The 19,374-nt window shown below is 34.3% G+C and overlaps 1 protein-coding gene across 4 annotated transcripts in view; it reads left to right on the forward strand.

The window, feature by feature from the left end:
* USP25 (ubiquitin specific peptidase 25) overlaps positions 1-12,860 on the forward strand; it is a 152,758-nt gene extending 139,898 nt beyond the window's left edge. For all 4 annotated transcript variants that reach the window (XM_047875088.1, XM_047875092.1, XM_047875090.1 and 1 more), the window contains 4 exons: positions 960-1,039; positions 6,519-6,642; positions 10,536-10,731; positions 11,072-12,860. In XM_047875088.1, the coding sequence (XP_047731044.1) occupies positions 960-1,039; positions 6,519-6,642; positions 10,536-10,731; positions 11,072-11,244 (573 nt within the window). In that variant the 3' untranslated portion in view covers positions 11,245-12,860. The remainder of the gene's footprint in view (positions 1-959; positions 1,040-6,518; positions 6,643-10,535; positions 10,732-11,071) is intronic.
* Positions 12,861-19,374: the final 6,514 nt, after the last annotated feature.

Here is a 19,374-nt window from a genome sequence, read left to right on the forward strand (position 1 = left end):
ATTTGGTTATGGTTTTCCTTGAAAAAATTTTTTTAAATAACTTAAAGAAAAATCCTGATTTGTTGTCTTGAGTTAGAGGGTGTCAGTTCTGAATTGTTTAGTCCTATTATATGCCCAGTAATTGGTTTTTTTGGAGGAAGGGACGGCTGAAATGTGACATGCTTGTATATTTTTCACCATACCTCAGATGAATAAACTACTCAGCTACCACATTTAAAATAAAATGTTGGGGCGCCTGGGTGGCGCAGTCGGTTAAGCGTCCAACTTCAGCCAGGTCACGATCTCAGGGTCCGTGAGTTCGAGCCCCGCGTCAGGCTCTGGGCTGATGGCTCGGAGCCTGGAGCCTGTTTCCGATTCTGTGTCTCCCTCTCTCTCTGCCCCTCCCCCATTCATGCTCTGTCTCTCTCTGTCCCAAAAATAAAAATAAAAAAACGTTGGAAAAAAAATTTTTTTTAATAAAATGTAACCTAAATTTGGCAAAAATAAAAGGTTAAATAAATGCATTATACTGTTTTTCTTTTAGTTTCTTAATATTCTTCATCAAATAATAGTCTTCAGTGTTGATTCTGTTAGAGTAGTAACTTCATTTACCTCCTACATCCAATTGTGATGTACATCTGTAATAATATCTTAATAACAATATGCCTTCAGACAGAACAGTTTTTGAAAGAGAGAAAACCTGGTTGATTATCTTGCCTTTGCATTTCTGTTATCTTTTAGTGAATCATTGTTATTTCATTCTTCACTAATATCTAGTAATTTTTACATTTATTATATTAATAAAGTGGTCTTGTGTATCAAACTAAAGTTTTGATTTAGGTCTTATTTATCTTAATTTTGATTTCTTTGCTTCTATTACTTTGAATAGTTGTCAGAATAACACATTGCTTTATGAACAGTTTTCATTGTAGTTTTAATATCTTACTTTGTATATTTTTAATATTTTCTTTCACCTACAGGAGTGGCATCAGGATTATAGGAAGTTCAGGGAAACAACCATGTATCTCATAATTGGGCTAGAAAATTTTCAAAGAGAAAGGTAAGGCAGAATGGTCAAATATGAAAAGCTTCATTTTTGCATTTAATTCTATTCAGATATGACCTCATCTTTAGAAAAGGTTTTATTCACTGTATGTGTTTTTAATAAACTTTTAATTTGAGAAGTTTTATCTTTATAGAGAAATTGTATAGTTGGTACTGGAAGTTTCCATATACCCCACATACTTTCCATTTTCAATTAAATCTATAAGGTTGGCATTAGTGTCTTTGTTTTTATTAGCTCTCACATTCTACAATTGAAGTTTAGGATGGAATAGGATTAGATTAAAGCCTAGAAGTTTGCTGGCGACCAAACAAGCTGGAAGCCCAACACACAGAATTCTTTGTATACCATAATATCTGCCTTTAGTCTCCAGCCTTTTTCATATTCTTTCTGAGTCTAATCTTGACTTCAAAGCAGAGACAGTGTTTCCAATATGTCTCTTTGTCCAAAGTTTCATTACTATAAAAACTATAGCTATAGAAAATTGATCAGCTGTCTTCTAAGTATTATGACTACAAACACATTTTAGATCATTTTTCATTTAAGGTACAGATGGTTTTAAAGGAGTTTCTACTTCTTAAACTATAATATTATTTTTTTAAATTTTAATTGTTATTAAGAACAAAGGATAAATATTGATTTATTTACTTATACACTGATTTGCATTTACTTATTCACATATTTCTTAATTCATATCCTTTAATATTAATGTACTTGACTAGTGATTTTTTTAGAACAACTGTATATATATATATATATATATATATATATATATTTAAACATGGTAATTTATTTTATGTGATTGTTTAAATACATTGCTTAAAAATGTTCAAAAGACATTTTAAAAAACATATTTAAAAAATAGATATTTCTAACTTATTGGTGAATCACTGAAAGTAAGCAAGTTGCCACACGTTTTTAAACCATTCCTGAAACTATTACCTTACATCGTTTTTAAATTACAAAACACGGATATTCACTGTGTAATATAACACACTGCTTAGTAGTAAGATTAGTTTCCTTCTAATGTATACTTACAGGGATTATTAATTTGTAGGGTCCAGCAAAGTTATTTAAACTGAGCTGATAGAAACTTAAAAACTAGAACGGTAAAAGGAGTTGAAATTGAGCACTATTCACCTATGAAACTAGTTGTAGAGTTAGTTTGTCTAGAAAGCATTTGTAAAATGTCTTAATCTAACCTGTATTAAAATTTCTATTTCAACTCCAATATATAAACATAAGTTATATTTTTAAATCAGTAGAGGTTATGTTTAGCATAAAATAAACCACAAGTTGTCCCCCAGATTTCTTAAGCATGTTTGTGTCGGGCCTACAATACATTAGATAAATGAGACAAATGAGTTTTCTTGCTTTGTTTTTGAGAAAAGGGGGTAGAGGGAATGGAATCCACATAACTTTATTTCATTTAATAATTGTGTATCTATAATTAATTTACAACTGTAGACTTCCGAGTAGAACAAGTATACTGAGAACCAGTAGGCATTATTTGTAGATTTTTTTTTTACTTCCAATCTCATAGCAAAGTCTAAAGTCAATAGGTAAAAAATTATTAAAAAGTTAAATTGTAATCACTAATTACACCCAAATTAACCTTGAAAAGGCAGCATTAAGAGTACTTAAAAAATGGAAATTAGTTACAAAGGAAATAAAGGGCAACAAATACAAAGAAGAAATTGTCAAAGGCAGAATACTCTAATGAACTTAAAATTTAAACGAATAATAGACTTGATCTAATCAATAACGTGAAACATTTTTTTCAAGCCTCAGTCTGGTAATAATACGGTTTGATAGGCTCAAGGAAGTGAAAAATTAATACTCAGGAAACACCATATGAAAATAACCAACTATCAAATTTAATGCTCAAATGCAATTACTGTATTTCAAAAAATATTAAAAACTAGCTAGTCATTTATTTTGAATCTTTTTACAGTAGCAAAAGTTCCTCTGAAATTTAAGATATTTGAAAACAAATAATTGAACTCTGGGACAAAAATCTTCTTTGTATCGCCTATGAACTTCCTACTTGAAAATCTAAGTATACTGTTACTGAAAAACATAAAGACAACAAAAGTCTCTGTTTTGAGATCACACTAGAATCATTTATCCAAATGACAAAGCTCTTAATTTAAAAGAAAGTGCTAGGGGCACCTGGGTGGCGCAGTCGGTTAAGCGTCCGACTTCAGCCAGGTCACGATCTCGCGGCCCGTGAATTCGAGCCCCGCGTCGGGCTCTGGGCTGATGGCTCAGAGCCTGGAGCCTGTTTCCGATTCTGTGTCTCCCTCTCTCTCTGCCCCTCCCCCGTTCATGCTCTGTCTCTCTCTGTCCCAAAAATAAATAAACGTTGAAAAAAAAAAATTAAAAAAAAAAAGAAAAGAAAAGAAAATGCTATATTTTCAATACTCTGTAATAATGTATTCAATTAAAAGGGTTATTGAATTCCTTTTCTTTCCTGGTTTTATATAACGTACAGGAAACTCTCACTGCGATATTGATGCAATTTTGTTTTTAAATGACAGCACAGACTGTTACTTCTAGAGCTGTGCTGTCTATCCAGCCTGGTTGCTACCAGACACATGAGACAGTTTAAATTTAATTAATTTTCCAACTAAAAATTCAGCGTCTAAGTCATACTAGCCACATTTTAATGTTCAGTAGCCAGCCACCTGTGGCTAGTGGCTACCCTGTCAGCCAGCAGAGACACGACACTGCTGTCTTTGTGGAAAATGCTGGTGGCCTTGCTGCCCTGTTTGGTGGACAGTGAGCACTGTCATCACTTTTACACTTAGCAAAGTTTAAAAGTTGCACAGAATTAAAAAGCACTGTTAATACTTGGACACAAGTCATCCTGTAATTTATAAGGTAATTCACTTTGGTCACTGAAATAGAGAACTATTTTGATAAGTAGCTCCATTTTATGAGTTATTTTATTTCGGCCACAGTTATATTTCTTTAATAGGAATATTCAAGTTCACTTTAAGAGAGCTGAGATTAGTATTTCTAAGATAAATAGCAATGTGATCTTATAAGTGGACAGAGTAAGATCAAGAAGGCATTTCCATTTTATAGATAAACTAGGCTCCACAGTAATTGCATCCACAGATGCGGTAACTTTTTCAAGGCCACACGATTAACTAGGGAGAAAAAAATTGAAATAGAGATCTGTATTCTTATAAAATTTAATGAAATCAGGTGAGTATTCTTTGGTAAGAATTAAAAAGAAGAAGCTGTCGCTTTTTTGCTCTCTGCATTAACTTCTTATATTAGCTTCTCTTGGTATGTTCAAAGTATGTTCAAATTTCATAATTTGCTTATTCTCAAATATATGCTTATTCTCAAATACATGCTTATTCAGAAAGTGAATATTCTGGTGTAGCAAATGTTTATTAAATTGGAAAGGTCAACTAGAAAATTAGTTAATGGTGACAAATAATATTTATGGAATATTACAAGAAGAAATGTTAATTTTACACTTTAAATATAGTAGCTACCACAGCTAGTCAGTTAGAAAATATTGTCAAAAGGTTCTGTCCAACTTTTTTTTTTTTAAATAAAAACACAAAACTTGAAAACCTTGAATGAATACTGATTGATAGGCCATTGTCAAGTCTGTGAATAGTGAAGTGAAATCATGTTTTTAGGAACCACAATTTTATAATAGTACAAGTGAGGATCAAAAGAGTCTACAGGGTACATGGTCTTATTTTACTTTGAAATAAGAATGTGGTACCTGGACTGCTGAGTCTTACTGTGATTTATTTGAAGATATGTTTGTAAGCACTTTAAAGGTTGATAAAATATGGAAATTGTGTGCTTCAGTAGAAAATTGGAACAGGGCCACAGTTTCAGAGCTATTCTTAGAGAGGTGACTCAGGTCTTGAAGGCCAGATATGAATGTCATTCACTGAGACTTTTTAATAGGAAACTTAATAGCTATAAAAGAGAAGGCAGATGTGCCAGCAGACTAATTTAGTGGTGTAAATCAGTATTTAATGTTATTATCACTCCCTTCTTTTCTTCTTTCATAAATAAAACAAAAAACCTTTACCTGAAGTTATGTTTATATTTTTTTCAAAATAAAATCCCGTATTCTTAAGTTTTCTCAAAAACAAGTTCCTGGGAGAAGCCTTTCAAAAAAGTGTATGAAATAACTTATTTTTTATGAAATAGCTTCAGGTGTGTCATATCAGAGGCCATTAATGTGTACATTAGTTTCCAATTCTACATTTATATTCAAAGTACAGAACTGATTTATATTTAAGCACATGAAATTAAATAATAAAAACTTAATGTAACCTAGAGTTTTAAAAGTGTTTCTTTATAATATTTCGCCTTTTAGAATGTTACATTTTTCTGAATTAATCTATAAGAAGGTATGTTGTAACTGGAAAAACTGGCACAAAGGAGACATCTTAGTATCGTTCATATTTCAGTTATACAAATATATAGCTATATTTATTTCTTACCCCATATTGTGAGAGGATAACTGTTTTAGAGGTAAATAGAATCCTCAAACATTTTTACCCTCCTCCCTTTCTAAAACCTAGTTTGAACTTCGTAACATATAGACTTATGTTAATGTAACATTATTAATATTACTTGTTAAACTTTCTATAAAAGACCGACCCGCCAGCTGTTATGTTCCTACACTCTTCTTTGTGTGTGTATTCCACCAGAATGTCCAGCTGTAGAAGCATTTTTTTTTTCCATTTCTCCTTCCCCATTTCCTTTGGATATTCTCCCCTCTACCAATTATGTTATTTTCCATGATGAGAACCATGGGTGCACACGGAAAAATACCTGAATAGTCACTGAATGAAACACACGATGTTTGTGATAAAGAAACAAAGTAATCTGACCCTTTCTTCAAACAAAAATGACATTATGTTGTTCAAAAAAGTAGATTCTCGACTTCCCTATCAGTCTAAATGGAAGACATCAGGGAATCAGGAGAGAGGAACTACCTGAATTCAATAATTACGGGCTTTTTCCTCCCAGTCTTTTCTTAATTCCTAGCTCCATTAAAAAAATTTTTTTTCAATGTTTACTTTTAAGAGAGAAAGAGAGAGTACGAGTAGGGGAGGGGCAGAGAGATGGACACACAGAATCTGAAGCAGGCTCCAGGCTCTGAGCTGTCAGCACAGAACCCGATGCAGGGCTCGAACTCAGGAACTGTGAAATCATGACCTGAGCCGAAGTCAGACGCTTAACTGACTGAGTCACCCAGGTGCCTCTAGCCTAGCTCCATTTTTTTGTTTTTGTTTTTTTACTTTATGACATAACTATCTCCTGGTCTCAGATGTGGCTGTTGCTAAAACAGCTTTTAGATGATACATTTATTATAATGTTCTGGATAATCAAAATTTAAATGTATACTTAAGTATTTTATAATTGTAGTTGACTTTTTTTTTTTACACAGATGAAATAATGCCTTATGTTTCTTTTAATTTTTAAGTTATATAGATTCCTTGCTGTTCCTTATCTGCGCTTATCAGAATAACAAAGAACTCTTGTCCAAAGGCCGATACAGAGGACATGATGAAGAATTGATATCACATTATAGAAGAGAGTGTTTACTAGTAAGTTGAATGTACTTAGGAGGTCATGTTTACGTTATTGTTTTGTCTTACACTGAACAGATTTTCCAGACTCCTATAGAAGTGATTGACTATAAACTCTGATGAGGAAAGTATCATGATGATGACATCATCATGATGTAATCTGGGTATAATCGCTTAAGATGCAGGAATGCACTCAATTCTTTATTATCTTTTCTCTTTATTGGTCCTAAATATTACAGGTGGTAACCAGAAATGTTCTTAATATAGGATCAAAATAATTACTTTTATATTTTGGTTTCTTCATTATTCTACTATTCCCTTTTTTGGTGAGAGAAGTGGGGGGGGGACTGCACAGGCCATGAGCAATTATTATTCCAGAAGAATAATAGATTTTTCTGAGTTTTTTAAAATACAGTAGTAGATTTGGTGTACATAGTGTTAAATGATTCATTGTAATACAGTATCCTTTTTTTTTCCACCTAGTCATTGGTAGTTTTTTTTCCTCAAATATTTTCACTGTCTATGTGCAGCAATATTACTGTTGTTATATAAACTTTAAAAAAGTCTTTTTAGCAGTTTTGTAGCACCAAATTAGTTTCTAAAGGTCTGGAGTACTTTGTTAATATTTCTCAAGTCAGCTAACCTTGATGTATAAGATCACAAATTCCATCTTTATACATTTTTCTGATTAAATTTAATTCTTTTTTTTTTATTATTTTTTTTAACGTTTATTTATTTTTGAGACAGAGACAGAGCATGAACGGGGGAGGGTCAGAGAGAGAGAGGGAGACACAGAATCTGAAACAGGCTCCAGGCTCCGAGCTGTCAGCACAGAGCCCGACGCGGGGCTTGAACTCACGAACCACGAGATCATGACCTGAGCCAAAGTCGGACGCTTAACCGACTGAGCCGCCCAGGCGCCCCTAAATTTAATTCTTAGTTAACTATTAACATCATTCTGTGATATACTGTGAACACCTAAGCTGCAATTTTTTTTTTCCTGTACAAGGAGAAATATATATGTATATATACACACAAAGATATTCAAGGGTATATGATTTTTCAACCTATATAAGTTACATGATTTAAGTATACTTTAAAAAACTTTAAGTGGTATGCTGATAAAATGTTTTCTTGCAGTAGAACTACATAAACTGCTTGTAATCTTAATATGTCTTTAGAATTTTCAAATGAGAATATTAGATGACGATGATCTTACTATTTTTCTCTCAGCTGCTTTTATTGCATTTGAGTATATTTTAGAACTTGAATTGTTAGTGATTAGCATCCATTGAGGATAGTTTTTTTTTTTTAATTTTTTTTTTTCCAACGTTTATTTATTTTTGGGACAGAGAGAGACAGAGCATGAATGGGGGAGGGGCAGAGAGAGAGGGAGACACAGAATCGGAAACAGGCTCCAGGCTCCGAGCCGTCAGCCCAGAGCCTGACGCGGGGCTCGAACTCACAGACCGCGAGATCGTGACCTGGCTGAAGTCGGACGCTTAACTGACTGCGCCACCCAGGCGCCCCGAGGATAGTTCTTAATTTGGCCAGTTTCAAAGGTTTTTAATCATTCCCCAAGAAGGAAGACCTGAATTGTGTATATTTTAGATTTAAAAAATGCAGAATTGTATATATTTATATATTTAATGAACTAAAGCAATTTTTAATGTAAAAATTGAAGGCTTGTATGGCAATATTTTGGTAAAGCTATTTTAAATATAAATATAGCCAAAACGTGATGGTTATTTTAAAATATGGAAAAAATGGTAGAATGTTTCACCCCATATTATGATACTAAACCATTCGCACCTAGTTTGGTGTTTCATAGGGATTTAAATGACACTGCATGAGGGTTATTTTAGTGTTCCTTTCAGGGTTTTTCATACTGAGTATTTGCTGAGTGTCATGTTTGAGGGATACAGAGACAGTTAAGACCTGTTTATTTGCCATCCCCCAAGAACTCAGTCTGTACCATAAATGATTTTTATATTCCAGATTAAGTGTCTTTATGAGAAATATGTAAAATAATATGCTTGTAGTTGTCAAGGAGAACCTTAAGGGATAAGTTGAACACTAATCTGGATCTTGATGGACAAATAGGATTTTTATGCCTTGTAGAGAAGGCAGAAAAATGTTCCAGCCAAAGGGACACCATATGAAAAGACCTGGAAAGTATACAACAGAAAATGAAGATAGATCCACTGGGGCTAGATTCTGAGGAGCAGGGTTAGGTGCAAGTGATGAAGCTAACAATACTTGTTGATGTCAGCCTATGTTGAAGCTTATGCAGCATTCTCATGTGCCTTTGTAAGTTTGAGTAGGTTTGGCTTGGTCACATTTGTTGTCAGAAAATAAATCTGGCTGTAAGTAGTGTACTAGATGGTGAACTGGAAAGGAGTAGAGACGGAAGTCTTCCCTAGAGAGGGAAGAAGGAGAGAGCCTCAACTAAGACAGAAGTGCAGTGGGTATGAAGAAGAGGGCATAAAAGATGGTGGAAGAAGTGAAATCAAGGGACCTGGTAACTATTAGATGAGTAGAAAGAAGGAAATAGGGTTGTCAAAACTGCTTGACTTTACAGTTTTGTGTTTGGCTTTGGGGAATCTCAGATGACGAATAAGTTTGGCTTTGGGTGTACTATGTTTACGTTGTTTTCAGATAACATTAATTTCAGAATGGTAGTAACTATTATAAGTTTGAATGCATATTGTAAAAATTATGCTAGATACTTAAAGCCTTCTCTTGTTTAATCCTCTCAACCACTGTCTAAAAAAGGTGATATTTCATTTTGCATATGAAGAAACTGAAGCTAAGAGATTGCTTATTTACTCAAGCCACTGCTTAGTGGATGAGTTAGACTACTAACATAAGCCTCTCTACAAAATCAAGATATAAATTACACAAGAATGATAAAATATAAACATGAGAAATAATATAATTTTTATTTTGTAATTCAGCTTAACTATGAATATTTCAAAATCATATCTATCATGCTCTAAATGTTAAGATTTCACCTAAACCCTTAAATACTATAACTTTTACTATACCTATAATACCTTATCTGTTTCTTAAGTGTGTATTTCTTACCTTATGAATTTCTGTCTTCTGCTATCAAGGGTCAGCACAACTGGCCTGTGCTCTAGCCTGTCACTTGTTTTTGTAAATAAAGTTTTATTGAAACATAGTCATACCTTCTCCTTTGCATATTATGTATGGCTGTCTTTGTGTAACAATGGCAGAATTTAGTAATTACAACAGAAACTGTATCGCTGTCAGAGCCTAAAATATTTCCCATCTTCTCCTTTACAGAAGTTTGCTAATCTCTGTACCAAATTGTAAACTCTGTGAGAATTTTCTGTATTAATCAGTTGGGTTCCCCTGAATCTAGAATAGTCTCTGGCATATCTCATGTACTCAGTAAGAATTTTTTGAAGGAATAATGAACTAATTGATTACCTTTAAATTTTAGATTCAAGAAATATAACAGTATTTATTTAATTGGCATTTATGGAGAAGATGATAAAGTGTTTTTCAAAGATAATATGGCGTCTGAATTTTTTTTTTTTTTAATTACTTTGATGGCACACCAAATTTTAGAATTGGGGAAATTTCACCTCTGGAGAATTAAAATATGGTCCCTGTAGTGATAATCAGAAAATTATAAGCTGAACATGAACTTTAAAAACATGACAACAGTATTTTCCCCACTTCTTTTTGTTCTTGTTTCTGTTATTCTCGTATGCACAGCTTTTTCTAAGAGACTTCACGCTAGAACAGATAGAGATTGTTTTTCTTGATTGCCATTTGTTCTAATACTGTTTGTGAACATACTTTTTCTGTTGTCTTCAGTATTGACACAGGATTTTTATTTAGTTAAAAACAAAACTTTTTCTTTTTCTCAATGCATTAAGAAATTAAATGAACAAGCTGCAGAACTATTTGAATCTGGAGAGGATCGAGAAGTAAACAACGGTTTGATTATTATGAATGAGTTTATTGTCCCATTTTTGCCCTTGTTATTGGTGGATGAAATGGAAGAGAAAGATATTCTTGCTGTGGAAGACATGAGAAATCGATGGTGTTCCTATCTTGGACAAGAAATGGAATGTAAGTTTAAACAATGCTAGTGGACACTTCAGCTGGGATTAACTGTAGTTGGAATTAGATGTTATTTATTCTTGTCATTTTTTATATTATTTTTACATTCATGTAAAAATATTATATTACATTATAGTATTTTTACATTCATGTCATTCCCTTTTTTTTCTATTTACAAACCAAGTGCACACTGCCTTGCCATTTATATTTTACCTCTTTCCCCCAAATGGTAATACATATTTTGAAATGAAACATTAGTTGAACACACTCTAAGTTAATAAATTATGTTGAAGATGATGATTTCTTTCCCTCTCTGTCTTTAGCTATATCTAATTGTTTGTATTTACAGCAAACCTCCAAGAGAAGCTGACGGATTTTCTGCCAAAACTGCTTGATTGTTCTACTGAGATTAAAGGTTTCCATGAACCACCGAAGTTACCGTCATATTCCACACATGAACTCTGCGAGCGGTTTGCCCGAATCATGTTATCCCTCAGTCGAACTCCTGCTGATGGAAGATAAACTGCACACACTTTCCCTGAACACACTGTATAAACTTTTTTTAGTTCTTAACCCTTGCCTTCCTGTCACAGGGTTTGCTTGTTGCTGCTATAGTTTTTAACTTTTTTTTATTTTAATAACTGCAAAAGACAGACCATAGAGACTTTAGCCAGACTGCAAACAATAAAGCTGAGAATCGCATGGCGCTCAGACTTTGTTTTAACCAGAACTGATGTACAATTACAAATCTGATTGGTTTCATTATGGCAAAGCCATGCTTTTGCCACCTTTCTGTTACAGTATTACTTTGCTTTTATCTTTTCTTTATCTACAGCTTTCCATTCAGTCTGGATCCTTCCATGACTACAACCATTTAAGTGTTCAGCACTGTGTACGATACATAATACTTGGTAGCTTGTAAATGAAATTAAAGAATAAAGTTTTATTTATGGCTACCTATGTGTTTGTAAGCAGGTATATTGTATATTAGTGTATCATTTTAATTATATAAAAATGAATTTTGTCTGGGGATTGTTTAAGATTAGGTGGATAGATGAATAGATTAATACAAACTTTTAATTTGTCTCTGTAGCACATTGGAAGTTTACTAAGTATTGACACTTAAATATATCTATATTTTTGACTAAGTTGTTAAAACTTAGTATGGCACCTAAACCTGTTTTGAATTCACATCAGGTTTTCACTGAAGTGAACGGCTGATACTTAAGTCAACCACACTGAAACTTTTAACTTTTCCTTAGATTAACCTTTTATTTTTTTATGTATTTACAAATAATATAGCAAGGTGATTATTTCAAGAGATACCAGAAAAAAAGTACTTGAATAAGGGCTATTTAAATAGTGAAACTTATAAGAAATCTGTATATGTGTACACACACACACACACACACACACACACACACACATTCTTCATAATGGAGGACAATGTTTTGCATTATATAATCATTCTATTTTTGTAACTTGTATACCACTTTAATTGAAAATGTTCTCTACTAATCAATGCTGTGAAATGAAGTTGATATTGTTGAACTAGAAGTTATGAGTATCTTACCTGCTTTTATTTTCCTCCTTTTCAAAAAGAAAAAGCTGTAGAACATTTTGTAGATGGAACTGCTGTTTAAGATTAATGAAGTAATATTGTGAATGAAAATCGATGCTTTAAAGGTAATCATGTTACCAATAACCTATTTTTGAATTTATAAAAATTTCTTTATAAATGATACTTTGTTAGCATAGTAAAATATATCATTATACTATGTGTATGTTTGTTATAGCGTCGCCAAAACTAGAACTCTTTATAAGTGCCTCTGATAAAAGATCCCAGATAGAGGAAGAAGAAAATATTAAGTTACTGTATAATGTTCCTTATCAAGATATCAATGCACTACTAAGGTATTAATGACAAGGAATTGATACCATTTCTGTTTTAAGGTTAGATTTTGCCTGTTGTAGCTATCAAAACGTGTTTTGGTTTAGATTTTAAATTCTCCACTGAGCAGAATTGGTATTCTACATTAGTTTTCAAGTCCTGTCCAAAGTTTAAAAACTCCGTATGTATCATCAAAGCATTTGTAAACTGTCTTCAGTATTTTATAATATTCTGCCATATGGTAAAATTGTTTGTGTTTATGTGTATAATTGACCACTGAGACACAAAGTGCTCAAACACCATACGGAAATTACTCCCTTCACAAGGCACATCCAGGGAATCATATGTGGCTCTTGTGCTGAAGGTAAGTATTATTTTTGTATTTACTTTCTACTTAAAAGCCAGTTTATTCATTCTTGGTAGTGAATCTGAAGTGCTCTTTTAAAAATGACCTTTTTCAAGACCTGGGGAAACAACTTGTTTTTATATCAATAAGTTTCAGTCTAGTCTAATCTAGAACTACGGCACTAAATAAAACTATCAGTAACATTTTATGCACCTTCAGTTGATGCTGTTTAATTTCCATTTACTTATAACCCCTTGTTTGTTAGAAGCTTGTGAGTATTTCCTGCACTTGCAATTTCAAGGAAGTAACTAAAGATTTCATTTTCTTAGTTTTATATTAATTGAGACTAAGGTGGATTTTTTCCTCCTATACCTAATTCTCCAGAGTTCAGTGTCTTTGTCATCCCCAAAAAGTGTAGTCACACAGGTGCTTGGAGGCAGTGAGTAGGGATCCCCTGTGTAATCATTTTTTTTAATTTATTTTACATCATTAACAAGATCAAATATCATTTGTTATACCCATGATAACTTCATCCAGAGTATGTAAATTAGTCTCAGGGCTGCCATAATAAAGCAGTACAAACTTGGTGGGTAGTTTATAAAACAAATCTATTTTCTCACTGTTCTGGAGTCTAGAAATGTAAGATCAATGTGTAGGCACATTTAGTTTCTCTAGAGGCTTCTCTCTTTGGCTTATAGACAGCCTTCTTGCTGTGTCCTTACGTGGCCTTTGCTCTATGCACATACACATCTTTGGTGTCTCTTCCTCTTATAAGGACACCAGTCCTACTGGATGAGGGTGCCATCCTTACAACCTCATCGACCTCATTCAGTCTTCTTTAAAAGTCTTGTTTCCAAATACAGTTGCATTGAGGGTAGCGGCTCCAACATATGATTTTGGAGGTTGGTGACACGATTCAGTCCACAGAATATGATGGCCCAGTTTATATATACCTCCTTTCCAGACGTAGAAGTGTGATTGTTAGCCTCTTCCCTTTAACCTCAAGATTATGATGCAAATATCTATGGCTCTGCTGTTAGATCTACTTACTGTTTTCTTTTACTTTCACCATATCCTAAAAACGATTTTGAAGTTATAAGAAACCAAGTTAAGAATTGCTCACAATGCATTCATCTATTCAGTTCAGTGTGTTTTCATTGAACAAATCTTTGTTGAAAGAATGCAATACTCCATGTTGATTTGCCCTTTATTATGTGGGGTTTTATTCATCATTTTCACCTAAATTTATACCATGGATCTGGTTTCTGTTTTGCTAGTGTTTTATTCTTACCTACTCGACTTCCCTTTTCCATCCCCCATTCCACCCCCAGCCTGGAAGTTAACTACTGTCAGCCATTGTGGCCACATATTTTTCCATGTTTGGACAGTGTTATGCAGTATATACACATAAGTGTGGGGTTTTTGAGGGGAGCAGAAAGAGAGAAGGTCATCTATTATATAGGCCTTTTTCCTCCCCACTCCTGTATTTCTGGCCTCCAGTTCCTTCTTTTTCTAGTGGGCTTCTAAGAAATGGCAATAATAAAATAATAAATAATGTGACCCTAATAATAAAAGTATTTGAGTCCTGATTGAGGGAACTGTATACACAGTTGAATACATACATGTATACATCGGAATTTCAAATATCCTGTTCATTCTATATACGGTTTTTCCCAATGGCTGTTTCAAACCACTACCATTCTCAACCTCCTATTCAAGTAAAACCTCCTATTCCAGTAAAACAGGATGATTTTTCCTTTGCCTTACCAAGAAAATGGGGCTATTGGGTATGATACCCTTCAACTTTTAACCTCTGTAACTGTACATTTACACTTAATTATTATTAGGTAACCAAGATGTAATAAGGAAATTGATATTGATAACCCAGTGTTATGAGAAAAATATAAAATACAAAAAATATATAAAATGTAAAGTGAATTTATATGGTTAAAAGTACATCATGGGGGGGGGGGCATATTTGCTCTTCTGTAGACTTAAAAAAAGCTCACTCTTGGCCTTACAGCAGCCCACAGCCTGCACAGTTTTTCCTTTATCAAATGGTTCTTACTTTTTCAGTAATTCAGAGCGAGTCTAGTATTCTTAATCCTGATTGTGCATCAGAAGCATATGAGAAGTGTTCTTTTAAAAAGGTTTCTAGGGGCGCCTGGGTGGCTCAGTCGGTTGCGTGTCTGACTTCAGCTTGGGTCGTGATCTCACAGTTGGTGGGTTTGAGCCCCACGTCAGGCTCTGTGCTGATAGCTCAGAGCCTGGAGTCGGCTTCGGATTCTGTGTCTCTCTCTCTTTCCCCCCCTCCCATGCTCATGCTGTCTCTCTCTGTCTCTCAAAAATAAACGTTAAAATAAATAAGTAAAAGTAAAAAAGGTTTCTAGGTCATATCTATCAGATTCTTAAGAGACTTTTAAAGTGAGAACTAGTTTGAGAACATTTGGTAGGTGTTTCCCCAACTTCATTTTTCTAAGAATGAACTCTGCCCTTATCTTAGAGACTGAGTCTAGCTAAAGTAGGGTGGAAAAATTTGCTTTTTGCATTCTTGTATGTCACATGAAAAGGCAAGGGATTTAAATTTGCTGATGGTCCCCTCAGCCATACAGTATGCCCATTTTTGTATGTGCTCTAGCCAAAGCTATGCTTAAATGTTTTTCAGTCACAACTTTCTGAACTTCTCTCTCTTTTCTAAGTGGTTAAGACTGCAGGCTCTAGAACTAGACTGCCAGGTCTGGATACTGGGCCAACTATTGTACAGCTGTTACTCTTGAACTTTTCTATGCCTTACTATATTTCTTCATCTATAAAATGGGATTACAGTATAACCTACCTTATAAGATTCTCTTAAAAGTGTAAGTGGTTTTCTGTATATAAAACTCTTGGAGGGGCGCCTGGGTGGCGCAGTCGGTTAAGCGTCCGACTTCAGCCAGGTCACGATCTCGCGGTCCGGGAGTTCGAGCCCCGCGTCGGGCTCTGGGCTGACAGCTCAGAGCCTGGAGCCTGTTTCCGATTCTGTGTCTCCCTCTCTCTCTGCCCCTCCCCCATTCATGCTCTGTCTCTCTCTGTCCCAAAAATAAATAAACGTTGAAAAAAAATTTAAAAACAAAAAAAAAAAAAACAAAAAAAAAAACTCTTGGAAAATGGCAGCCACATAGTAAATGTTCGATAATTGTCAGCCCGTGGACACCTGGGTGGCTCAGTCAGAGTCTGAGTCTTGATTTCAGCTCAGGTCATGATCTCACGGTTCGTCATGAGTTCCCAGCCCTGTGTCAGGCTCTGCGCTGACAGGGATTCCATCTTCCTCTCTCTCTCTCTCTCTCTCTCTCTCTCTCTTTGCCCCTTCCCCACTCACACGCATGTTCCCTCTCTTTCTGAAAATAAACATTAAACAAATAATTGTCATTCCTTTTTATAATTTGTCACTGTTGGTTACTGCTGATTTTCAGAAGCTGCCTTCCTGAGACAGGCTTCTTTGGGCTACCCTCATTCCTACCTGCATTTCCTTTTTTTCTTACTCCTTAAATGTGAGTGCTGTCAAGGTTCTGTACTTGGCCCCCTTCTAAGTCTTCACCTTTTCTGGATGGTTTTATCTACTGGTTTGTCTTCTTTTACTGCCTACGTGCTGATGATTCACAAGTCTGTATCTCTAATTTCTAACCAAACCAACTTTGTGCATTTTAGACCCATATATGTTTCCAATTGTCTGGTCAACATACAGGCTTGGATATTTCCCTGGCACTTCAAACTTTGCACATGCCACAGTGAATTCATCGCTTCTTGCCAAACCTGATTCTCTTATAGTATAGTGTAGTATTACAGTATTATACTATACTATAGTATTATACTGAATAGTATAATAGTATAGTATTATAGTATACTATAGTATACTGAGTAGTATAATAGTATAGTATTATACTGAATAGAATAATAATCCAGACATGAGGAATATTTTGCAATTCTATTTTTATTTCATATTAATTACCAAGTGTCAACAGAGCAAGATTTTTAGTACCTTTTCATGCATTTCTTCACTACTAATGTTGATGAGGTCTCTTGTCTCTCATCTTAATTTGGACAATTGATTTGGTCCTGAATGGCCCACTGTCTCTCTCTTTCTTTCTTTCTTTCTTTCTTTCTTTCTTTCTTTCTTTCATTCATTGAAATACAGATGATACACTGGCCTCTCTATCTTTGATCTTGCCCCTACAGTTAATCTTCTATACTGTTTGCAGAACAATCTTTCAAAGAGGTTTTACATGTCTGTCTGCCATTGCTGGACAGAGCTCCTTTAGAGAGAAATAACATCCTGGTTTTGTTTCCTCAGCACCTGTTAAATTATCTGGCAACTCACTAGAGGTTCAGTCTTGCAGTTCTCTGGCCCTGCAGCCATCTTTGACCTGCATTTTTTGATATGATAACCACTAGCTACTTACAGCTATTCAATCAAAATAAAGTTAAAATTACTTAGTCATACTAGCCACATTGCTCTAAATTGGACAACATGCTTTAGAACATTTCCATTACCACAGAAAGTTGTATTGGACAGAAATGCCCAAGATCCTTGCTGATGTGGACATTTTCCTTTATTGACAACACGAGAACATTCAAGCACCTTTAAAGTGTGTTAGCTTGAGAAAGTCAGTCTTTAACATTTATGTCTTTTTATCTTTATCTTGCCATTAACCACTTTATGGCACCTGGTTTTCAGATAGCACCTCTAACAGCATGTGTTCAACTAGGAAAGCCCACAGTAGGTATTTCAACAGAGGAGATGTTGTAGAGGCATAGGGGACAACACAGAGATCCTACCTACAGGACGTAGCCACTGTTTCCAGGAGTGAGGAAACAAAAGGGGAGAAGATGGGGTTACCAGAACCTTGGAGCTCCAAAATAGGGGTACTTGTGGACTTGGTGCACAAATGTCTGAGACAGTTCACCACTTAACTGTTCTTGCTACTTCTAAGGTATGCAGTGAAGATAGTTCCAGAAGTTCTGAAAGTAGTTGAAGACTGGAATCAACTGACATTAGGTCAACACAGTAGGATTGGCAAGCAAAGATAAAGAAGTAAATCTTGTTTTCCTCTTACCTTCTACTTTCCCCCTAGTACTTACTGGCAGAACCTAAATGGCCTGCAGCAGTCAAGGGGGTCAGGAGAATACAGTTTGTGGAGTCCCAGCCTCAGTATCAAGGAATGAAGGGTGGAATTGGAGCTGAGAGATAATAGGTAAAGAAAAACTAGCTTCCTTTTAAAAATCCCTTTTTAGCCAAAGATGTTAATCCCTAAAATGCTAAATATTCAGGTATGTATTTGTAGACTGTCTCTGGGACCTCAAGAATAAAATGCACTAAATCTGATTTGAATCATGTTGCTCTTTTCCATCAAATGAAACATTTAAGTGATCTATTTATGCTTTGTTTTAAAAGTCAGTAGTGGAAGAAATTCACTCCCAACTATTCATTCACCCTTCCTTCCTTCCTTCCTTTTTTTTTTTTTTTTTTTTTTTTAAATTGTGTGCATGCCACATACCACACAATCTGCCAGGTGTATATACATAAAACAAAATAAACTTAATAAGACAAAAGTAATAATTCACCCAAACCCATCTACCTGAAATGAGACACTGTTAACATTTTTATGTTAATCCTGCACATCACTATGGATGTACATATATACACACACAAATATACTTAAATGATTTTCATAAAAAACTTTATAAGTACACATACTTTTTCAAGAATGTATGTATAGATCTCTGTTCTACAGTATTTGATTACAAGGAAAATGAGCTATTACTTATTCATGGACATAAAATATAGGCTGCTACTTATGTCTGTGTATATACTAATACTGTTTTCATGCCTTGTGCCTTTCTCCTAGATTTCTAGATGTACAATTTCTGAGTTACTGACTGTAAAGTTTAAATTTTTGAGCCAATTTGTCAAACTGGCCTTCACCAAAACTATTTCATATTATACTGCCACCACTAGAATGTGAGAGTGTGTTTCCACAGGCTCGGCAACATAGAATATTATCAGTTTTTAATATTTTTCAGTAAAGTTTATTGTATTTTTTAGTGAGAGTGAACATATTTTAATATGTTGATAGCTGCTTGTATTTATCGTGTAGTTAACTGCTTATACTTTGCACTTGTAGGGGGATGATCGTGGCTGAATTTATAGTAGCTTATGTTAGGAATCATTAATTCTTTTTATAAACATTGCAAAAATTATCCTCATTTATTTTAAGCTTATAATATTGTTTTATGACTTTTTATTTTTATGTAATCAAATCTGTTGACAACCTACTTTATAATTTCTACCTTTGATATCGTGTCTAGAAAGAATTTTCCCTGTCCAAGATTATAAAAATACTCATCTATGTTTTCTTCTGATATTTTATGATTTTTT

The sequence above is a fragment of the Prionailurus viverrinus genome, chromosome C2, assembly GCF_022837055.1.
Source record: "Prionailurus viverrinus isolate Anna chromosome C2, UM_Priviv_1.0, whole genome shotgun sequence".
Lineage (NCBI taxonomy): Eukaryota > Metazoa > Chordata > Mammalia > Carnivora > Felidae > Prionailurus > Prionailurus viverrinus.